This window comes from Eschrichtius robustus, chromosome 3, assembly GCF_028021215.1.
Source record: "Eschrichtius robustus isolate mEscRob2 chromosome 3, mEscRob2.pri, whole genome shotgun sequence".
Lineage (NCBI taxonomy): Eukaryota > Metazoa > Chordata > Mammalia > Artiodactyla > Eschrichtiidae > Eschrichtius > Eschrichtius robustus.
Window position 1 is genome coordinate 117,470,442 of NC_090826.1, and position 25,487 is coordinate 117,495,928.

A 25,487-nucleotide genomic window follows, 5' to 3' on the forward strand; every position below is an offset into this window, starting at 1 on the left:
AGTGGTTAAACAAAGTAGTACATCTGTACCATGAAATACTATCCAGCAATAAAAATATATAACCTATTGATTCTTGCAATAATTAGGACGGCTCAAAGAAATTATGCTGAATGAAAAAAGCCAATCTCAAAAGCTTGCATACTGCATGATTCTATCTATGTAACATTTGTGAAGTAACATAATTTTAGATATGAAGAATGGATTAATGTCTTCCAGGAGTTTGGGAGGGGAAAGGGGGTGGCAATGAGTGACTATAAAGGGATGAAGAAATCTTGTGACATCGGTACAGTTAAGTATCTTGATTATGGTAGTGTTTACATAAAGCTATTTATGTGAATAAATTGTACAGAGCTACGCACATACACATAAATAAGTGCCTATATAACTGGTGAAATCTATTCAATAACTAAGCTCTACAGATTGTACCAATGTCGATTTCCTGGTTTTGATATTGTACTCTAGTTATGTAAGATGTTACCACTGGGAGAGGTGGAGGTGAAATGCACACAGGCCCTCCCTATACATTTCTTTACATCTTTCTATGCATCTATAATTATTTCAAAATAAAAAGGGTTTTAAAAAGTACTTTGCATACACTATCTTACTTGATCTTCCCAATAACTATGGGAAGTAAATAGTATGATTATTTACATTTTATAGAAAAGAGAAACAAGGTCCGCAGGAAGAGTACATAGCTAAAAGCAAGCAAAGCCACATCCTCTTATGTACTGATATATTTATGTAAGTATTTATAAGTATAAAAAGATTTAGGGAACCCAGCTGTCAGAAATAAAAGTGTTCTTTAGGCAGCAAATTGCAAAGTAAAAATAAAAAAACAAGCCCTCTGTCTTCCCACAACTTACGATAGACTTGAAGATTGTAGCACCTGGTGGTGGTGGTGATCATTTCAGAGGTCTTTACATTTATGTCGGCTTTGTAGATCCCTGAGTCTTCCATCCTCAGATTTCTGAGCTCCAGGTTATAGTTCTGACCTGAGACATTTATTCGTTCATGGTAATTTTGGTGGGTTATGGAAATTGTTGGTGCTGCTCCTGAGTTTCCTGGTGTTACAAAAGCGACAGATGTTTTGGAATTCCAAGAAATGCTGATAACTTTCTGTGATTGCTGGATATTTAAGGGGAAAGTAACTGACTCCCCCAGAATCCCATTCACCATGAAGATGTCTGTGTCACTTCCAGCTGCTTCCAGACCTGAGTACATAAATAGAAAATCATAACCATTTGACTATTGCACCTTTTAGAATTCCCTGTTTTCCCAGTCTTGAATCTCCCCAAGGAGCAGCTCATCCAGTTTCTTGATGATATCTTCTTTTTGGTGGGGGGATATTCTGCTTTAAATATATTTAATGTGATGGCTAAATATTCTAAAAGATTCTCTTTCAAAAACTAAGTTTCCCAGTGAATTTTAAGGGATCCATTTCATTAAAATTTATTTATCTAGACGTGTAGACTCTGAGAGCTAGATGGAATTTGAGAGATGAAGGCCATAAACTTCCATGAGGTCTGAGATATTAAATGTTCTTTCTTTCCCAAGATCATATTGCCAAGTGGTCAAAGAGCTGGGACAAGAGCCTACGATGGCTACTGTGGTCTGTGAAAATAAAGAGCTACATGTATGCCTCTATTCCTAGAAGATACAGGCAGAGAGTGCTTTAGAGGCTCTGGAGTAAATATTCCCCAAGCTGGTGATTTTGGGGGGTCTTTTTTGTTCATTGCTATATCCCCAGTCTTTAGATGAGTACTTGACACATAGTGGGTGCTTAGTAAATATTTGTGGAATGAATTAATAAATGGAATTAACTTATGTGTTGCCTAGGATCTTTTGGAGCAACTTCTGAAGTAAGCAAAGTTTGTTTATTCATTTATACTTTTATGAATGAATGAATGTATTTATTCAAGGTCAGCTTTGTTCCAGATACTATGGCAGGTATTTATTAATTTAATTATAATACAAAAGTTTGTTGAGCATCTACTCCTTAAAGCATGATGTAAGGAGATGGGGGTACAATGGTGAGTAAAAATAGGCATAGGTCCTGCTCTCTGGAACTTAACAGTTAAAGGAAGAGAACAGGTTTGATTGGCTAAGTGCAAATGGTATTAAGTGTTATGGTACTTTGAGAGAGAATAAGAAGGGGACTTGATTTGTTCTGGGAATCCAGGAATACTTTTGGGTAAAAGCTGAAGGATGAATGCTTTTAAAATCTAACATGGAAAAAAATGAAATGTTTATTTTTTTCTCTTCTCCTCCATTACCTTATGAAGATAAATTGATTTAATACATAGTTTGTAAAATGAAAGGCAATATAATTATAAGGTGTTTTTTCTCCTCTTCCTTCTATTCTTTCATCACTTTGTTATTCTCACTGAGCTATATAGTGTGAAATAGTGTGTTAAGGCAGAATGTGTGATATTCAAAATGTTTAATAACCAATAAGTACAGTCCCTGACCAATCAAGTAGGGCTTCAGCCATAAAGAGTAACAGGGCCATTCTGATGAGTACCGGCTGCATGTAAGCCCCAAAGAGCAGAACAAAAGTTTCCCATGTAAGTGAGTTCAGATGGACCCTAAAGTTTATCCAGGCTTGGCATAAAGAGGGCAAGAATAGGGCTTCCCTGGTGGCACAGTGGTTAGGAATCTGCCTGCCAATGCAGGGGACACAGGTCCGAGCCCTGGTCTGGGAAGATCCCACATGCCATGGAGCAACTAAGCCCGTGTGCCACAACTACTGAGCCCATGTACCACAACTACAGAAGCCCACATTCCTAGAGCCCGTGCTCCACAACAAAGAGAAGCCACCACAATGAGAAGCCTGCGCACCACAACGAAGTGTAGCCCCTGCTCGCCACAACTAGAGAAAGCCCGTGCACAGCAATGAAGACCCAACGCAGCCAAAAATAAAATTAATTAATTAAAAAAAGAAAAGAGGGCAAGAATAAAGGTCATTGAGAATACAAGTCATTTTGAAGTGTCAGAAAAGCAAAGATATTTCTTAACCTGATGGTGCTGTCTCACTATGGCCACCCCCACTCTTCAACACAGTAACTCCTTAATGAGCCAGGGACTGCTAATATAAACCTCTTTCCTTTCAGAACATCCAAGATTTTCCCTTAGGAGGAATATCCCAGGCAAGGACTGGTGACTTAGTTGGGGTGGGCTAAGTACAGAATGAGACGTAACAGGGCCCTGAGGGAAAGAGCGACACAAATGATCCCTATCTACAAACATTTATTAAGTGCTAATTAAGTGCCAGATGCTGTGTTAGGGACTCAGGGATGAATAGAACATGGTGGCAGCCCTGAGGATCTCACAGCCCAGAGAATAAGACACATGAGCATTCAAGTGAACAATAATGCAATATGATGAGTACTAAATGGTAAAAGCAAAAGGAACAAACCACTGGGGCAACAGGAGAGACTAAGCTTGCCTTCGGTGACAGGAGTCAGAGTTTATTAAAATCCATTCCTTGAACATTAATTCTCCCCAGAAAAATTCTTCTGCTGGGCTGACAAGGTCGGGTAGAGGGCCACTTAGAGTGTCCCAGCCTGAATTCTTGGATGTCCCAGACATGGACATGTGACCTGTGCAGTTGTACAGAGCCTTGAGCTCAGAAGGACCTGAACTTGATTTAATGCTGCCATGTCACTTTGAACTTCTTAATATTATTTGAACAAGGGACGCCATATTTTCATGTTCTACTGGGTTCCACAAATTATATGGTTGGTCCTGGTGCCAGATCTCCCACGTCTCATAAGGCTTTTTTTTTTTTTAGTCAGGTCCTTGTGCCTAATTTCCATTCTGCTCTTTGGATTCAGGTTCAGTGTGAGAAGATGGAAAGGGTGTGGGTTCCATAGACTCATAATTCTCTTATCAAACCCCAGGAAGTGGTGGGAAGTTTGCTAAGGCTGAGGCCTTCTTAATAGGAGCATAGTTGTGCGGTCACAAAATGATTGGTGTGTGGCGTTGTTTTTGAAGTATGTCTTGTCTTCTGCAGCAAGTCATTCAGGAAGCGATGCTGGGGCATCAAAGGATAAGGCAGTGGGGGTGGCAGATACGCTAAGCTAGCGGAAGCCCTGCTGCTATTTTGTGCTGTGGTGCTGGGGGTGAGATTCCTGGGCTTGCTGAGAAAAGGTGTAGGGCTTGCACAAGCGTAATATGTGCCTTTGGACATTCCATCTGAGGTCTGAGGCGGCTGCAAAACCATAGCATGCAGCGGAAAGATAAGGAGGCTGAAGACATAGGTGCTAGTACTTCTACTTATGAGCTGGGCAAACTTAATAAAGTCATAAGACTTTTCTGAGTCTCAGTATTTTCATCCACAGAATGGAAATAATAACTATAAAAATTGCCTATCTAATTAGTGATCAGAAAATCATAAGAGTAGAAACTCTGGTAGCCATCAAGCCAAAATAAATGTTAGTAATGATTCTCATTCTCATCCTCATCTTAACAATTAGGACATGCCCTTTAGGTCTTCCCTAGTCCATCTCTATGATGGCCTTCATGACACCAGGGCCATACTGAAGAATGTATGAAGAGCCATTATTAAGGGTTAATTCAAGTAAAGCACAGAGGGATAGAGTTTTCAGCACCATTCCACTTGGTGGCCTTTATTCTTCTCTTAAAGACTTCAGTCTTTTAAAAAAAGAATCTCCATATCAACCAACCCTAATATTTATTTTTCTAGGTGCTGAGGGGACTCAAACATTATATTAGTGTGGGAGGAGACCTTAAGAAAACTCAATTTCAGAGAGAATTTGTGGCACAAAAATGTCTTAAGGACTTACTATGAAATGCAATATGCAAGTCTATGACCAAGACAAGTTCTCTGTCTTTTTTAGAAATTTCATATATGCTTAGGGAAATAAGACACACACACAGACACACATAACTCTCCTTTACAATATGAAGTGGTAAATGGTAAATTTAAGCAAATAGTAGAGACAATAATTGCAGTAGGATTTCAAGGAAGGGAGAGATCACTTTGATCTGCAGTGGTTAGAGAAAACTTCTTGGAAGAAATAGAATTTGAGGAGGACCTTGAAGAGTGAATAGAATTTTATTGGATAGAAAGGGAAAGGATGGGTGTCTTGGGTCTTCAGGTTCTGAATAAAAGTTTAGAAACAGGAGAATGTGTGATATAGGTTGAATAAGTACAGATTTGCATAACAGAGTAGAGAGCAATAAGGCTGGAGATATAAATTGTTTAGACTTGGGACAGCCCTGAGTTTGAAGTCTACACCACAGACAGAGGAGAGCTATTAAAGTTATTGAGAATAAAGATTAAATGATGTTTTAGGGTCATAGTAATATGGTAATAACACATAGGAAGAATAAGAGGAAAGAGAAGCTGGGCTTAAGAAACCATTTCATATGCTATTGTAGCCATCTGGGCATGAATCGGGGGATGATAATGAGACTGGAAAGGAAGGGCGGAATTTGAGAGAGAGCACAAGTAAAGGCAAGGAATAAGGAGGCATGTCACAGAATTCAACAATATATTTTGAGTGTCTACTTCATGTCAGTGGAAAACTAATAGCTACTGGAAATTGATTAAGTTTATGCTTGAAAGAAGTCAAAAGGAGAAGACAAGTATAGTGTCAGAAATATTGAATGTGAGATGATGGTGGACCATCTAAATAAGGAGTTGGAAGGATGGCAGATAACAAAAGTTAATGGATTCAAAGTATTGTTTGGGGGGCTGTGACAGAATCTGCTAGTTGTTTTCCAATATTTGTTTTCATCTCCATTCTTAGTAACACATATATATGGAATCTAAAAAAAAAAAAAAAGGTCATGAAGAACCTAGGGGCAGGACGGGAATAAAGACGCAGACCTACTAGGGAATGGACTTGAGGATACGGGGAGGGGTAAGGGTAAGCTGGGACAAAGTGAGAGAGTGGCATGGACATATATACACTAACAAATGTGAAACTGATAGCTAGTGGGAAGCAGCCGCATAGCACAGGGAGATCAGCTCGGTGCTTTGTGACCACCTAGAGGGGTGGGATAGGGAGGGTGGGAGGGAGGGAGATGCAAGAGGGAAGAGATATGGTGATATATGTATATGTATAGCTGATTCAATTTGTTATAAAGCAGAAACTAACACACCAATGTAAAGCAATTATACTCCTATAAAGATGTTAAAAAAAAAAAAGACTATATTGCCCAGCCTTCTGCTAGCTCAGTTTGGTCATGTGACTAAGTTCAGGTCCATAGGATGAAAGTGAAAGTATTGTATCAACTTTTATGTCTTTAAGAAGAGGATGCTTTGTTTTCTTCATCTCTTCCTTGACTCTTGCAGGCTGGAATTCCATGACAACTGGATCTTGGACATTTTGGATCAAGAAGAGGAAGCCAAGTACTGAGAACTGTGGAGCAGGAAGACTGAAAAAGTGTGGATTCCTGATGACCTTGTGAACTATTCTACCAACTGAACTGCCAAATCCAGACATTTTACATGAGCAAGAAATGAACTTTTTTCTTCTTTAAGGAATTCTTTTTTTTTTTTTTTTTGAGTCTCTGTCATTTGCCATCAAACTGAAATTCAAGTGTTTAGGAATCATCTATGGAGAGGAGATGATTGAAGAAGAGGGTCACTCAGGAAGAGTTGGCTGAAGTCCAAGGCTGAGCCTTGTGAACAGTGCTCACAGTTCTAAAAGAGACACTATCAAAAGAAACTGAATAGACCAAGTGGTAGGAGTGGCAAGAGAGGCACCAATAGTGGACAATATCATGAAACCCAGGAGGACAAAAAAATCTCAAGAAGGGGGCTGTAACTGATGTCTAATGATTCAGAGTCTTCAAGTAAGATAAAGACTGAAAATGATCCCTAGATTTGTCCATTAGGAGGTTATTGATTGATGGCCCTTGAGAATGTAGTGCAAGTTAGGATGATTCATATGGAGGCCAGAGTACAGAGGATTGAGGATAGACTATGCGGTAAAGAAGCGGAAAAGCTTGATAGTGAAAGAAATGTTATAAGATAGAATAATAGCTAGAGGGTCAAGCAAAATTATTTGATTTTGTTTTAAAATAGAAGGTATTGGTGGGGGAAGTGTGGTAGGGAGCGAGAGAAGATAGAGATTTCCCTGATCATGTCTGCTCTAGGTTACATGCTCCTACTCATGGAGTTCGGTGTTTCTCTCTGATAGTACTTGCCACACTGGCTGGTAGTCATGAATCCATGTGTCTGTTTCTGGATACTGTGAAACACTTGAATCCAGGGACCTTGCCTTCAAATCCCAAGCACCTAGCACAGTGCAGGATACACAGGCCACTAATGCTTGTGTGGAACAAAAGATGGAATGGAAATGGTGGGCAGAGAAAGGTTTAGGTTTTGAATCAGAGGAGGGTAATGCCTTCATCTGAAGTGGAAGAAAAAAAGGAAAGGATGAGTGAAAGCATACGGGTATTTTGAGGTCTTGTTGGGAGCAGTGATAGAAGAAAGGCTGCTTTGTGAGGTGGAGGCAACATAGGTTTGAGCCAGATGGACCTGTGTTCAAATTCAATCCCTGACATTTACTGAGGCCCTTATATTACATAACTACAAGATAGCATATAATAATGCCTGCCTCATGGAATTGTTGTGAGGGCACACAGAAGGTGCTTAATACGTAGTGGACATTTTGGAGTAGAGAAGATAAAATAGTAGACAGTCATGGTTGATGGCCTTCATCTCTTCAGTAATGTAGGGGATAAGAAGAGGCAAGAGTGGGACTAGTTAGGAAGTATAAAGGTTAGGGACACACGTTTTGAAACTAGGTATATTTGAACCTACATATGTTATCTTGAGAAAATTATTGAAATTCTCTGATCCTCAGGTTCCTCACCTTTAAAATGTGGATAATTATTCAATGCAATTATAAAGATAGAGCACTTAGCACAATGCCTGGCACATAAAAATGGTAGTTGCTATTATTATTTTGATGAATGTAAAAATTTTGAGGAAATGCTGCTCCAGGGAACACCTCAGGGAGTTAACAAGAGATTGATTAAGCGGATGAAGGTACTGCTGAGCAGGCTTGGAAGCCTAACGAAGAAGAGATGATGCACATTTATAACATTTCCCACTGTTTGTGATTTCCTGACTCCCATAGCCAGACCACAACAGGGGTGGGTAGGAGAAAGGCATTACTTCCAGAGGAGAAGCAAAGGCAAGAAAAGGCTGGAACCCTGGGATGTGGGCTTGGATGGGAAAATATGTTCACTGTGACCCCTAGGTAGCTATGGTGAAGAGGGGACCAGAGGGGCAGGATGACACCAGCTTAGACAGAGAGCACTGTGGACAGGCTATTCACTGGAGCTGGATTTCCCCTCCTGGAAGGGAAGCTGGGCACATTTTCCAGCCTAATATATCTTTCGTGTATTAGGTGATAACTCCTGTTCCCCTGGATGAACCCATGTGAATGGGTGGACTTTACAAATGTACATTTCATGATAAAGTAGCTGCCAAAAATCACTGACTCACTGACTGGAAGAAGGCAATAGAGAATATGAGAATAAGAAATGTGTTTGGAAAAAATAAAGAATCAGAAACTTCACCTGGGTTAGAAATATTGATGAGGCAGGAGAACATTAACTGAATAGAGGGAAATTCTTCATAGCTGAGCAAGGGAAACTTACTAAGAAGTGTTGGGTGGAATCCAAAGAGATTTTGAAATATCAAATATTGATGACAACAAAGAGCATGTTTAGGCTTAAACCTCATAGTTCTCCTTAGAGTCTATTAAAAACAAAGACAGGAAAAAAAAAAAGGCCATGAAGAACCTAGTGGCTAGACGGGAATAAAGACACAGACCTACTAGAGAATGGACATGAGGATATGGGGAGGGGGAGGGGTGAGATGTGACAGGGTGAGAGAGTGTCATGGACATATATACACTACCAAATGTAAACTAGATAGCTAGTGGGAAGCAGCCGCATAGCACAGGGAGATCAGCTTGGTGCTTTGTGACCACCTAGAGGGGTGGGATAGGGAGGGTGGGAGGGAGATGCAAGAGGGAGGAGATATGGGAACATATGTATATGTATAACTGATTCACTTTGTTATAAAGCAGAAACTAACACACCATTGTAAAGCAATTATACTTCAATAAAGATGTTTAAAAAAAAAAAAAGACAGTGTACATTTGGGGTTTTGAGGGGCTCCCTAGTCTCCTTTCATATACTTTGCCACCGTCTACTAGATCCTGTCTGGTCTGGCCCCTGCCCTCCTGCCTCATCTCCTACCCTTCTCTCCCCTACTCACTCCAACCACACTGACTTCCTCATTCTTCAAACCAACTGCTGTTGCCTTAGAGATTTTGTACTTGCTGTCCTCCTTTTCTACACTCTTTCCAGCACTCCCTTACCGTGAAACTCTGCTCCAATGTCATCTCATCAGAGAGAGCTTTCTTAATCACCATGTTTAAGTAACAGTCTCCTTCCCATCACTCCCTATTGCCTTGCCTTACTTTATTTTTCCTCATAGCAGTTATGACTACTAAAGCATTGTATGTGCGTATTTACTTATTGTCTTCCCCACTTTGCACCCTCATGAGAATATAATTGCCATGCAGTCCTTGTCTGTTTTGGTCACTAGTATTTCCCTAACAATTAGTGGATGATTATTAAATATTTGTTGAAAGAATAAATACTTTTGGGGCTACTGACACAGTTACTCTTTTTCTAGCAATAAAAAGCAAGGTAGAAAACTCAGAGCAAGAGAGAGAGTGAGGGCAAGAGATAACTCTACTGGTCTCTGGGTCTTGGTGTGGAAGGTCCATGGTGTAAACTGATTAATAAGAAGGGGCAGTTGGCTAACTGTAACTTCTTTCCATTCCAATACTCTCATGTTGTTAACAACAACAAAAAAATTGCATAGGTCCAGAGACTGAGGCTTCATAGCATGGTTAGTAAAAGTGTTCTGAACTAGGGATCAAGAAACATGTTCTAGTCAAGGCTCTGTTGCCAACTAGCTAAATGACCATGACTAAGTCACTTACCTGCTAAACTTCAGGATTCTAGTTGGTAAATGAAATAAAATTCCTTTACCACTTTGAGGAATTATGAAGATTAAATGACACTAGGCAGCTCTACCCACCACCAGTCCCTCCCATCAGGAAACTTACACAATCCTCTTAGATAACCTCATCCACCAGAGGGCGGGCAGCAGAAACAAGAAGAACTACAATCCTGCAGCCTGTGGAACAAAAACAACATTCACAGGAAGATAGACAAGATGAAAAGGCAGAAGGCTATGTACCAGATGAAGGAACAAGATAAAACCCCAGAAAAATAACTAAATGAAGTAGAGATAGGCAACCTTCCAGAAAAAGAATTCAGAATAATGATAGTGAAGATAATCCAGGACCTCGGAAAAAGAATGGAGGCAAAGATCGAGAAGATGCAAGAAATGTTTAACAAAGACCTAGAAAAAATTAAAGAACAAACAAACAGAGATGAACAATACAATAACTGAAATGAAAACTACACTAGAAGGAATCAATAGCAGAATAACTGAGGCAGAAGAACGGATAAGTGACCTGGAAGACAGAATGGTGGAATTCACTGCTGCAGAACAGAATAAAGAAAAAAGAATGAAAAGAAATGAAGACAGCCTAAGAGACCTCTGGGACAACATTAAATGCAACAACATTTGCATTATAGGGGTCCCAGAAGGAGGAGAGAGAGAGAAAGGACCAGAGAAAATATTTGAAGAGATTATAGTCGAAAACTTCCCTAACATGGGAAAGGAAATAGCCACCCAAGTCCAGGAAGCGTAGTGAGTCCCATACAGGATAAACCCAAGGAGAAACACGCTGAGACACATAGTAATCAAATTGGCAAAAATTAAAGACAAAGAAAAATTATTGAAAACAACAAGGGAAAAACGACAAATAACATACAAGGGAACTCCCATAAGGTTAACAGCTGATTTCTCAGCAGAAACTCTACAAGCCAGAAGGGAGTGGCATGATATACTTAAAGTGATGAAAGGGAAGAACCTACAACCAAGATTACTCTACCCAGCAAGGATCTCATTCAGATTCGATGGAGAAGTCAAAAGCTTTACAGACAAGCAAAAGCTAAGAGAATTCAGCACCACCAAACCACATCTATAACAAATGCTAAAGGAAGTTCTCTAAGTGGGAAACACAAGAGAAGAAAAGGACCTAGAAAAACAAATGTAAAAGATTAAGAAAATGGTTACAGGAACATACATATCGATAATTATCTTAAATGTGAATGCATTAAATGCTCCAACCAAAAGACACAGGTTTGCTGAATGGATACAAAAACAAGACCCATATATATGCTGTCTACAAGAGACCCACTTCAGACCTAGGGACACATACAGACTGAAAGTGAGGGGATGGAAAAAGATATTCCATGCAAATGGAAATCAAAAGAAAGCTGGAGTAGCTATACTCATATCAGATAAAATAGACTATAAAATAAAGAATGTTACAAGAGACAAGGAAAGACACTACATAATGATCAAGGGATCAATCCAAGAAGAAGATATAACAATTATAAATATATATGCACCCAACATAGGAGCACCTCAATACATAAGGCAACTGCTAACAGCTATAAAAGAGGAAATCGACAGTAACACAATAATAGTGGGGGATTTTAACACCTCACTTGCACCAATGGACAGATCATCCAAAATGAAAATAAATAAGGAAACAGAAGTTTTAAATGACACAATAGACCAGAGAGATTTAATTGCTATTTATAGGACATTCCATCCAAAAACAGCAGATTACACTTTCTTCTCAAGTGCGCATGGAACATTCTCCAGGATAGATCACATCTTGGGTCACAAATCAAGCCTCAGTAAAGTTAAGAAAATTGAAATCATATCTAGCATCTTTTCTGACCACAAGAGAAATTAGAACTCTTGCACTCCCATACGCTAATGATGAAAATTCTGAAAGAGAAATTACGGAAACACTCCCATTTACCATTGTAACAAAAAGAATAAAATACCTAGGAATAAACCTACCTAGGGACACAAAAGACCTGTGTGCAGAAAACTATAAGACACTGATGAAAGAAATTAAAGATGATACCAACAGATGGAGAGATATACCATGTTCTTGGATTGGAAGAATCAATATTGGGAAAATGACTATACTACCCAAAGCAACCTACAGATTCAATGCAATCCCTATCAAATTACCAATGGCATTTTTTACAGAACTAGAACAAAAAATCTTAAAATTTGTATGGAGACACAAAAGACCCCGAATAGCCAAAGCAGTCTTGAGGGAAAAAACGGAGCAGGGGGAATCAGATTCCTTGACTTCAGACTATAGTACAAAGCTACAGTAATCAAGACAATATGGTACTGGCACAGAAACAGAAACATAGATCAATGGAACAAGACAGAAAGCCCAGAGATAAACCCACACACCTATGGTCAACTAATCTATGACAAAGGAGGCAAGGATATACAATGGAGAAAGGACAGTCACTTCAATAAGTGGTGCCGGGAAAACTGGACAGCTACATGTAAAAGAATGAAATTAGAATACTCCCTAACACCATACACAAAAATAAACTCAAAATGGATTAGAGACCTAAATGTAAGACCAGACACTATAAAACTCTTAGAGAAAAACATAGAAAGAACACTCTTTGACATAAATCACAGCAAGATTTTTTGGATCCACCTCCTAGAGTAATGGACATAAAAACAAAAATAAACAAATGGGACCTAATGAAGCTTCAAAGCTTTTGCACAGCAAAGGAAACCATAAACAAGAAGAAAAGACAACCCTCAGAATGGGAGAAAATATTTGCAAATGAAGCAACTGACAAAGGATTAATCTCCAAAATATATAAACAGCTCATGCAGCTCAATATTAAAGAAACAAACAACCCAATCCAAAAATGGGCAGAAGGGGCTTCCCTGGTGATGCAGTGGTTGAGAATCTGCCTGCCAATGCAGGGGACACGGGTTCGAGACCTGGTCTGGGAAGATCCCACATGCCACGGAGCAACTAGGCCCGTGAGCCACAATTACTCAGCCTGTGCGTCTGGAGCCTGTCCTCCGCAACAAGAGAGGCCGCGATAACGAGAGGCCCGTGCACCGCGATGAAGAGTGGCCCCCACTTGCCACAACTAGGGAAAGCCCTCGCACAGAAACGAAGACCCAACACAGCCACAAATAAATAAATAAATAAAAATTAACAAACAAACAAAACAAAACAAAACAAAAAGAAAAATAGGCAGAAGACCTAAATAGTCATTTCTCCAAAGAAGAGATACAGATGGCCAAGAAGCACATGAAAAGCTGCTCAACATCACTAATTATTAGAGAAAGGCAAATCAAAACTACAATGAGGTATCACCTCACTCCTGTTAGAATGGGCATCATCAGAAAATCTACAAACAACAAATGCTGGAGAGGGTGTGGAGAAAAGGGAACCCTCTTGCACTGTTGGTGGGAATGGAGATTGATACAGCCACTATGGAGAACAGTATGGAGTTTCCTTAAAGAACTAAAAATAGAATTACCATATGACCCAGCAATCCCAGTACTGAGCATGTACCCTGAGAAAACCATAATTCAAAAAGACACATGCACCCCAATGTTCATTGCAGCACTATTTACAATAGCCAGGTCATGGAAGCAACCTAAATGCCCATCGACAAATGCATGGATAAAGAAGATGTGGTACATATATACAATGGAATATTACTCAGCCATAAAAAGGAACGCAATTGAGTCATTTGTTGAGACGTGGATGGATCTAGAGACTGTCATACAGAGTGAAGTAAGTCAGAAAGAGAAAAACAAATATCGTATATTAATGCATGTATATGGAACCTAGAAAAATGGTGCAGATGAACCGGTTCGCAGGGCAGAAGTTGAGACACAGATGTAGAGAACAAACGTATGGACACCAAGGGGTGAAAGCCGCGGGGGTGTGGGGATGGTGGTGTGCTGAATTGGGCGATTGGGATTGACATGTATACACTGATGTGTATAAAATTGCTGACTAATAAGAACCGGCTGTATAAAAAAATAAATTCAATTTAAAAAAAATGACACTAGAGTGCTCTCAGGTGTATATATCAACAGAGAAGAATCTAGAGACCCCAAAGGGAGTCTTGCCATGAGGAGCACCCTCTTTCTGCCCCCGTGTCAGGCACCATGACTTAGTGATGAAGATCCAGACTGCCTGAGCTTGAATCCTGCTTCTGCCAAGTTCTAGCCATGAGACCTTGGGAAATTTAACCACCTCTCTGTGTCTCAGTTTTATCAGCTTCTAAATGAAGCCAATAGACTAATAGCAGCACTTACTTCATAGAAGCGTTATGAGAGTTAAAGTTAATATTTGTAAACCTATTGGAAAAGTACCTGGCATATACTAGGCACCATGTGCGTTTGTTATGTAAAACGAAAGTACTATTACAGAGATTAAGATAATACCCCCAGACAACTCTTATGTGTTCCAAAAGAAGAGCTGCAGTATTGGGGAGATGTTAGAGAAGGCCAACATGAAGCTATTCATGGGAGTGGAAATAAGAAAGGGTAGATTTTTGCTTAATAGTGAGCCAAACCCCCTCACTTCTTTAGGATTCTTCAAGTCAGTATTTCTTGTCCTTTTTTTGACTCCAGCTAACCTTCCCCTCCTCTTCTCCCATTCACTGTCTCCTTGAATATTGCAGGCCTGGAAGGGTGACCAGACGTAGCACCACCCAATGGCACCCAGAAAAGAGGTGGTTGTAAGCAGTTATTCTGAGTGAAGGGAAGTAGCAAAGAGGAAACAAAGTGTTAGCAGCCAGAAGTTTTGTGTCATTCTGCATGAGGATGGAAAGTCCTTGGTTATGAGGTTTTAAAAAAAAGGAATCTACCACCCCCATCAATAGTATGTTATTTTCTGCTGGATTTTTTTTTTTTTTTTACTTTATATTATCTTTATTGACATTTGGGTTGACTTGAATCCACTTCTGCAAAACACACACACACACACACACACACACACACACACACAGATTCTCAAAACAGAGATGGGGTCCTGGCCACCCACTGTTTTATCACTACTCGGCACTATAAGCATATAATCAAAAGTCGAGTATAACAAAGGAAATGCGGGTACATACCTCTACTAACATCAGCCCCCCAATTGATTGTTCACAACTCCTTCTTTTCCAACTTCCACATAGATGAGTTTAGATACCCCCAAACTTACAGATTCATCCTTCTCTTAGGTTCAAGAGAAGAAAGGTTTGATTTAGGAAATACTTGAGTAGCCCAAGTGGCCTAGCACTGACTTTTGGGGTCTTGTTGTGAAGGCACTCTGGCTGCTTTGTGGGTCACCGTATTGATCTCTAGGGCTGCTTTGTGGATTGGGTTGGTGTGGTGGGTCACTACTCCCTCTACTGGAGTCCCGTGTTGTCACAAGGATGCAGCTTCGAGCCTCTACTTGGAGACTGGATTGTTAAGCTAATGTCCTGACACCTAGTTTTCCCCATACTTAATATATTTTTTCTTGTCTATAACTGGGCTTTTGCTTTTTTTTTTTTTTTTTGAACAATAGCCAATATTTATTGAGCACTTACTATGTGCCAGACATTTGTGCTAAGCTCTGTATCATTGAATCTTTACAATGATTTGCTTTATTTATTTTTTCAATATTTTTATCGATTATATTCCATTTAAAATTATTAGAAAATAATGGCTATATTTCCCTGTGCTATACAATACACCTTTTGCTTGTCTGTTGTATACATAGTAGTTTTTATTTTTAAAAACTTTATTGGAGTATAATTGCTTTACAATGGTGTGTTAGTTTGGGCTTTTGCTTTTAAGCCCTTTCTGAGTGTCTATGGTAGTAGTCTGCTCAAATCGCTTTCTAGAACAGAGGCTTTGTCTTTATCTTGAAGGCCCCTCTTTATTAGGACTTGGGACTGGTGGCAAGTTGACTCTTGCCAAGACCCTTCTCCAGGCATGAAGTCCTGTCTCTAACCCCCAGCATGATGTTTGGGGCCTACTTATCCAGGAACAGATATCCAGAGGGGCCCATTCACTTCTCTTGTACTTTTAAGTATCACCTGCTGGAACACACCATGACTGTGCTCTACGTTCAATAAGGCATCAAGACCTTGTTGATACTGGACCCTTGTTTGTTGTGAAAAAGCAAATTCAAGTCAACACATAACCATGTTCATGTGAATGATACCTGAACCATGTCTGGATATGGTCATTTCCTTGGATATTCTGCCTTGCTGGCCTGCCTAAACCTCTGTTATTGGCAAAGGCCTGGCCTCTAACCCCCATCCTCCTCTGTAGGAAGGTATAGAGATAGGCCCAGCCTCTGCTGAATAATCCTTTCTTGTTGGGAATAAATCACCATTCATGATAAATCCCAAAGTGGGATAACCATCAATCTCAGGGACAATTCTACTTCAGCATCAAAGTGGGTGAAGGCAGCACTGCTCAGTGATTAAGCCTAAAGACACTGGAGTTCAAATCATACATCCCCCACTTTTTGGTTAAATGACTTCTGATTTTCTGTGTCAATGTCTTCATCTGTAAATTGGGATATTAATAGTATCCATCTCATAAGGTGTTGTGAGGATTAGACAAAATAACAAACGTACGTTACTTAGAGTAATGCCAGACATGTAATGATTGCTTCATAAATGGTTAATTATTACTATTATTTTTTTTAATTATTAATTAATTAATTAATTAATTTTTGGCTGTGTTGGGTCTTCGTTTCTGCGCGAGGGCTTCCTCTAGTTGCGGCGAGCGGGGGCCACTCTTCATCGCGGTGCACGGGCCTCTCACTGTCGCGGCCTCTCTTGTTGCGGAGCACAGGCTCCAGACGCGCAGGCTCAGCAGTTGTGGCTCACGGGCCTAGTTGCTCCGTGGCATGTGGGATCTTCCCAGACCAGGGCTCGAACCCGTGTCCCCTGCATTAGCAGGCAGATTCTCAACCACTGCGCCACCAGGGAAGCCCCCCTATTACTATTATTGACAGGAGAGAGGAGAAGGGAGCAAGTGGAGGGGCTGAAGATAGAGAAGTGAGAAAGGTGTGGAGAAAAGGAAGAATTAAAGGAGTATGAGAAAGAACTCATAGAGGGGCATGAAGCAAAAGTGGTAGATTCTTGTTTTCTACCCCAAAGGGTAGGTGGCTAGTAGAATACTTGGAGGGACAGTCAGAGTCACAGTGTTCACAGGTCACGATGAGGAAGCTGAGATTACAGAGCATAAGACTGTGAGTCTTGGTTCTTAGAGAAAACTTTTCCAACATGGAATGGTCATGAGCTTTGCACATTCAGACTCCTCTTATTTCAGTGATTTCAAGGGAAAATGGGATTTCCAACCCCCTTTTCCCACTGCATTTCAGCTGCTTCCACTGCTCTGAATTCCAGGGAAGTAAGTAAAGTCAGTGTTGATGTCTAAGCCCAGTGCTAAATATAAGGGACCAACTTTGTCAGGAATAGCAGCAGGAGGGATTTCAGGTATATTTTTGACTCAGGAAATGTTGGTGGAATAAACTTTAAAAGGTAAAGAGATCCATTCAGCAAAGGCAAATTGTACCTGAAAGTACTTTTAGTTTTACTGCTATAAAAACAAGTCCCCATCTCTCATTTATGGATCCCTGACAAAATGAATATTTCATCCCTGGTTTTCTCTTATGGAACCCCAAAAGCCCACACCTAAGCTCAAATTCCCACCATCTTTTCATCTGCTCATGTTCCTTGGATCATCCTAAACAGAGGAGTCTCACCCAGGATCTCAGTGCAAGAAAGCCCTGGCTCCTCCTCAAACCATGTGAAAAGCAAGTGTGAAAAACAACAGCATTAGCTAATATTTGTTAAGCACCTACTACATTCAGATACTGTGCCAAGTGTTGTACATGGATTATCATTTTGGTTCTCAAAACAATCCTATTGTACTAATAGTTCTCCCATTTTGAAGTCTAAATAACATTTTTGGGGCCCAGGATGGGCTGCTCCCAAATATGCCACAATGGCATATTGATTATTATTATTACTTTTTGGCTGTGCCACTTGCAGGGATCTCAGTTCCCCTACCAGGGACTGAACCTGGGCCATGGCAGTGAAAGCCCGGAATTCTAACCATTAGGCAACCAGGGAACTCCCTATGTTGATTATTTTGAATTGAAGTTCCTTAAGAAGCAGCCAATGCAAGAGGGAAACTCTGACTCTTCTCTGTCCCCCTGAAAGCAGAAAATAAATATCCCATGTGAAAGGTGCACTCCCTATATCTGGAGGTACAAGGACATCCTTATCGCCAGAGACAGGGAATTTGGGGCAAGAAGCTTGTATAAACAAACCTTGTTACTTTAATTTACTACTCCAAGCCCAAACTCTGTTTACATTCTTCACTGATTGAGCACCCAAAGCCTAAGTTTCTTTGTCCTGTTGATTCTTCACAAGTTTATTTTTTCTTTGTCTAAAAAGTATAAAAGCTGTTTGTGTTGGCCACTTGTTAGGTCTAATTTCTAAGAGACTTCTGTGTGCACAAATTAAAATTTGTCTCTTTTCTCCTATAATCTGTCTTGTGTCAATTTTATTATTAGTCCAGCCACAAGCACTCAAGAGGGGGAAGAGGGGAAATATTCCCCTTCCCGACAACAGGTGGAGTTTATATAACTTTCCCAAAGTCCTAAAGCTAATGGATGAATGATTCACTGCTAGCTGATTTGACAACTTCGATTTCAGTTTCAGTAGATGAGGCAAGTGTATCTTAGAGCTGCCTTTCATCATAGCATGTATTGCCCTTTGAAGAGTATCAAGGACACAGAAACTGAATGAGTGAAGAGGTCAGAAAAGTGTGGAGCAGAAAGAACTATAGCCCTGGGGTTAACAGAACAAACATCCATTTCCAGCTCTACCAATTTCAGGTTGTGAAATTTCAGGTGAATTGTTTGACTTGAATCTTAGATTACACTTTTTTTGCATAATGGAATTAATAATATCTATCTTGCTTATTTAAATGATTTTAGTAGGTATCACATAAGAATGTGGGCATAAAAATTGTAAAATGCTTTCCAAGTTAAGTGGTATCAAGTACCACCCTGTCCAGCCCTTCTTTGGAAGATTGGGGACATCCCTAGATTTACACTTAGGTTCTATCCAACTTTTTTCCCCATCTACTTGCATTTTTTACTTGTATGTCAGGATGACTAACATAGGCTCTAAAAACTTGGCCTGCCCAGTGGATTCAATCTCTATGAAGCTCACATTAAATGAGCCACAGCTTTAAATGGTTAAAGAACCAGAGAGACCAAGGTGCATGGATTCTACCTTTTCAAGAAATCCTAACCCACTAGATTCTCTGTGTTCTAACCCATGCCAGGAATTTGCTAGTGCATTTCCAAAGCTGGTAAGAGACACTATAAGTAGATTTAGAAATGCCAAATATAGTCAGTTTTTACGTAAATAAGGCAATTGTTAGGATTCAATGAGATAATATATGCAATGACAAAACACTCCTAGAACTATGTTAATGTTACATAGTTTTCTTTGTACTAACAACAACCAATATTCATTTGACCTTTATACTTTACTGTTAAGCCATAAGTAAGAAAAAGAGAATTTTCAGTTCAACGTCTCTGTTTCTTTTTTGAGAACTAACTTATTTGTAAAACAGGGATAATAATCTCTTCTCCATTTATTTTAGGGTTTTTGGAGGACAGAAGCAGAGTAATAGCTCTGAATTTGCTTTGAAAATAAAGGGGGCTTATAGAGATGAAGTTTTTACAATGACAATTATAGTCATGCATCTCTCTAATCTGCTGGAGCAATGAAATAATTGAGAGGGGTCTATCTCTGTTAAAATCTATATAACACATTCCAACACCAAAAACAAATTGCTTTTAAGTTTTTGAAGGTTTTGGATTATCTATTCCTCTGTTGGTTTTCTGGGCAGGTATACCATGTGCTGACTCTTCTGAGTAGAAGGGTTTGTCTCAGATCTTTAGAGACTGAATACAAATAAAATTCAGAAATATAAACTCTAAAGCTGAAAAACAGTTAGGTTTGGATCTTAGGTCTCTCCCCAGTCAGTTGGATCCTTTTTGAGACCCAGTGTGTTTCTGCTAAAGCAGATCAAAAGGGCATTTCAATGTCTTCCTTAAGGGAAATTTCTAAAACAACAGAAAATTAGGAGGGGATCAGCAAGGGTCAGAACTCACAGGTTTGTAGGCAAAGGAGCAAGATCCATAGGTGGTGAAGAGCCATCTTCTTCCAGAGTATAAACTTCTGTGCAAAAGTAAGGCTCTCTTCCTGCAGAGAATCAGTCTCACTTCTGTTTTCATGCCCCTTTTTATAGAACACATTGAAGAAAGGAAGTGAGTTAGCTGATGAAGGACATGCTAGTTTTTTTTTTTTTTTTTGTCTATTGTATAATTAATTATTTCTTCAACAAATATTTATTGAATGCCTACTATGTGCCAGACACTCTTCTGGGCACTGGCAATATAAAGAGCAACAAAGCAGTTGATCACCCTCCTTTCATGGAGCTCATATCCTTGTTGGGGAGATCAATATTAACAGGCAATATAGTGCGATAAGTGTTGCCGAAGAGAAAATAACGGGAACTGAGAGGGCAGTGGGGACTTCTAACCCAGACTAGGACAGTGTAGGGAAGCCTTCCTGAAGGAACCGACAACCAAGCTGAGTCAGGTCTGAAGAGTAAGTTAACATTATTAGGAGAAAGGTGGTAGGGATTATGAATAGGAAGAATGTGTTAACACTATAGGAGCTTAATAAGTGGTAGCAGTTAATATTACATAATTATAGTTGCATGTAATAATAATTATGTATAATTCTATTATATAATTGCATAATTGTATATAACTGTAAAATTATTTATACTGTATAATAATTATATTATATGTAATAGTAATATAATGTATATTATCAGATAATATATAGTTATATATAAATATATAAATTATATTATACATTGTAATGTATATATGTATATACATAAATAATGTATATAATGTATAATTTGTATAATTATGTTATGATTGAGCTAGATGTAACACAGGACTGTTCTCTAGTATACTTCTAGGATACTTCTCTAGTTATGCTCCTAGCCAATCCCTGTTAGAAGTATAACAAGGGCCTTGTCTGTGTGGGGTGTGTTGGAGAGTGGTAATGTGAGTAAATATTTGGGACCAGATGCCAAGCAGTTTGAACTTGGACCCAGCTGTTTTGGGGAGTGCTAGGAAAACTGGGGAGATAGGTCCTGAGACCTGGGGAAGTAAGATTTTATGCAGCCTTTACCTCAGCCAGCTAGCTCATTTCCAGGGGTCCTGAGCAACTGGAGTCATTCATAGAACAATCCTGCTCATAATTCTCCATATATACTTATTCAATATTGAATAGTTGAGTGCCTTTATGTAGATATAGTGAACTGGGAAGCTGAGACCAAAGAAGGATTAAAATAAAAATAAAATTTCCTAATTTTATTATTTTCTTTCACAAGATAAAACCATATTACTGTCACAGTTTTAGCAAGCATATCTTCCTGAAATATATAATTAATACATTTGCAAAAACACATCTATCTTGTATTAGTTGTACAGAGAAGGAAGAAAGACTATGAAGTTGCCAAGAGCTGCTGGAAACCTGACTTTGTATCCTCTTTTTCCCTTCTTCATTCTCTGAAAAAATGTTTCTTCTTCTCTTGCATTTAAAACTCTTGTTTGGTCTCATGTGTATGTCTTTAGAACTCCTTTATTGGATGAGATAGGGCACATTCAGGGTGGTATGGCCATAGACAAGAACTCCTATATTGGTATCTTATTCAAGGACTTATATTCTCTTAAGCTTGAACCAGTGTCTTATCTCTGTCTTTCAGCCTTAACCTGCCACACAATAGTGTATTTTTTTTTTTATCAAGAAGATACTAGCTTTTGAGACTTCTTCTCTTGATGTGCCCTTTGTAGATGAGCAAAGAGCCAAATAGCTTGAGATCTGGGGCAGGAGGCTGGTCTGGGGTACAGACCAATAGAAGAGAGAGTCTGCCACAGACAGAAACTTTGAGAAGACAGGCAAATTAGATAAAACTTAGGTGACTCTGTGGGCTGGCAGGACAAGCTGGAATCTGGAAAAGCCTCCAGTGCAAAAACAAATTCTTTTTGTCCAACATTTCCCATGCCCTCCAGAATTTTGCTGAGAAAGTGGCACTGAGAAGGATCTGGAAGACAGAGGCAGATTGTATGACACATGTAGTTGGAGTTTTAATATAAAAGTGAACCAAAAATAATGAAACTACAGCCCAACCCCTTCCCACTTCAAATATTAATAAGATCTGAAAGGCAGTGGTGGTGAAGGAGGTTGGGGGTTAGGCTAATTGTAAGTGAACTCAATCTAATTAAAGCTATGACACTATCCCAGCTCAATTTAATTCTAAGGAGAATATTAATGATCACCTTCTCACTCAAAATGCCAGGCAGAGGGAAGGGATTGCATTCCTAGGGAAATAAATAAAGTAAAACCAAAAAAAAAGCATTATACTTAACAATATATTATTCTTTTATACAACTATTTGAATACAATAAAAATTATGAGAATTGTTCAGAAGCAAGAAAATGTGATTCATAATCAGAAGAAAGCTAAATCAATAGAAATAAACCACAGATGAGCAGGTTTGAGAAATAGCAGGTAAAGACTTTAAAACAACTGCTGTAAATATTTTGAAGAATTTACAGGAAAATGTGTTGAAACTTTGAAAAGATGGCCTGTTTCCGGAGAGAAATCAAAATCCCAACGAAGAACCAACTGGAAATTCTAAAGTGTAAAAATATGATATATGAAACAAAATTTAATTAGATGGACTTAATATCAGAATAAGCACTGCAGAAGAAAGGGTCAGTGAACGTCAAGACAATAAAAACTATTCAAACTGAAGTAGAGAGGGGATCAAAAATATGAAATATTTACAGATAAATTTGATGAAAGCTTAAGGATAAATCTGACAAAAGACACTGGAAACTAGCAATAAGTGGGAAGGAATGCCTATTGATGTGTTGGAAGATTCAATATTGTTAAGATGTTAGTTCTCCCCAGATTGATCTATAGATCCAACAAAATCCCACTCAAAATCCCAGTAGGTTTTTTTGTTTTTGAACATTGTAAGACACTTGTTTTATTTAGTATATAAATTTCTCTAAATACATATAATAAAATGCTGTAATTATATTAAACAAGAAATAATTACAAACATGTAGACCCTACTATAGCCTAGTTCTTCATAATCACTGTGATGATTACTATACTATCCTGAGAAAACCTGTGGAAAAAACTAAAATTGAAAAATCCTTTGGTGAGCACAGTCATCCCTCCCTCCATCAAAACCAAAAGTTTACCACGCTATAGCAAATATGAAAGAGATGGTTAGTAATTCACAACAGTCTTCAAGAGCATTAATTATCAATTCTTTACCTGATTTAGATACAACCACTTGTTCTCTAATCTCATCTTTACCAAATGTATCAAGCAATATTAGATGTTGGAGACGACAGAAGAATCAAACTTTCCCTACCCCTGCCAAATTACAAGATTCCTGATGAGTATAAGTTTCTTGAAAATAGTGGAAATTTTTTCTACTTGATAGTGGACAATGTGATGTAGAATTTTGCATTTGGCACAGAATCTGGCTTAGATGATTTGGTGAAATATGAGGACTGGGCATGTGATGGAACATTTAAATGTAGTCCAGATGTGTCCTACCAGTTGTATAGGTTATATGCATTGATAAGAGATAACAGCATTCCTTATCTGTTCATTTTACTTCTAGGGAAATCTGAAGAGATTTACAGCAGACTTTCTTATATTATAAACAACTTAAACATCCAACATTAGATCCTGAATCCTTAATGACTGACCTTGAGAAAGGAAGTATTATCCTTCTCTTTAAGATATACCTGAATACAGCTACAATTATGAATCTACACATATTTAAAATGTTTTCAAATATTTTTGTATTTTTATTTTCCACAATAAAATATTTTTAATTGAAGTGTAGTTGATTTACAATGTTGTGTTAATTTCTGCTGTACAGAAAAATTTTATATATATATATATGATTTTATATAAATATATATATATATAATTCATTTTTGTATTCTTTTCCATGTGGTTTATCTCAGGATATTGAATATAGCTCCCTGTGCTATACAGCAGGACCTTTTTTTTTAATCCATTCTACATATAATAGTTTGCATTTGCTAACCCTGAACTCCCAGTTCAGCCCTCTCCCACTCCCCCTCCCCTTTGGCAACCACAAGTCTGTTCTCTATGTCTGTGAGTCTGTTTCTGTTTCATAGACAGGTTCATTTGTTTCACAATAAAATCTTTTAAATGTTTTGTTATTAATTTTTCATGTTTCATTATGTCCTTTTTATGTCCGTCTTTTATTTGATTTTTTTTTAAACTCATTTGCGGTTTTTTGTTTGTTTGTTTGTTTTAAATTTATTTATTTATTTATTTATTTTTGGCTGTGTTGGGTCTTCATTTCTGTGCAAGGGCTTTCTCCAGTTGCGGCAAGCGGGGGCCACTCTTCATCGTGGTGCACAGGCCTCTCACTATTGTGGCCTCTCTTGTTGCGGAGCACAGGCTCCAGAAGCGCAGGCTCAGTAGTTGTGGCTCATGGGACCAATTGCTCCGTGGCGTGTGGGATCTTCCCAGACCAGGTCTCGAACCCGTGTCCCCTGCATTAGCAGACAGATTCTCAACCACTGCACCACCAGGGAAACCCTGATTTGTTTCTGTTATTTTCTTTTATGGCAAAATTGCCTTATGGCTAACTAGTTGGGCAACAAAACTGCTGTGATGAAACTGCTTGCAGCAAAGGTTCTTACTGTGAAAATACAAGATATGGTTGAGCACATTTTCATGTACATGTTTGCCTTTTGTATGCCATTTTTGGATAAATGTCTAGTTAGTACCTCTGCCTATTTTTAAATTGAATTGTTTGGGGTTTTTTGCTATTGACTCATATGAGTTCTTTACATGTTTTCGATACTAATCCCTTAAAATATATGTGTTTTGCAAATATTTTCTCGAATTCCTTAGGCTATCTTTGCATTTTGTTGATGATTTCCTTCACTGTGCAGAAGCTTTTTAGTTTGATGAGTCCAACTTTTTAATTTTTTTTTCTTTTGTTGCCTTTGCTTTTGGTGTCAAATCCAAGAAATCATTGCCAAGACTGCTGTCAAGGAGCTTACTGCCTATGCTTCTTTCCAGGAGTTTTATGGTTTCAGGTTTTACATTTTAATCCATTTTGAGTTGATTTTTGTGTATGGTGTAAAATAGGGGTCCAGTTTCATTTTTGTGCATGTGAATATCGAGTTTTCCCAATACAATTTATTGAAGAGACTATCCTTCCCTAATTGCACATTCTTGGCTCCTTTGTTACAAAGTAATTGGCCATAAAGTTTATTTCTAAGCTCTTTATTCTGTTCTATTAATCTATG

The 25,487-nt window shown here is 38.7% G+C and overlaps 1 protein-coding gene across 1 annotated transcript in view; it reads right to left on the reverse strand.

The window, feature by feature from the left end:
- The window catches only part of CD84 (CD84 molecule), a 36,819-nt gene extending 16,581 nt beyond the window's left edge, over positions 1-20,238 (reverse strand). The window contains exon 1 of the mRNA XM_068538311.1: positions 20,193-20,238. Within this exon, the coding sequence (XP_068394412.1) occupies positions 20,193-20,238 (46 nt within the window). The remainder of the gene's footprint in view (positions 1-20,192) is intronic.
- Between the last annotated feature and the right edge of the window lie 5,249 nt (positions 20,239-25,487).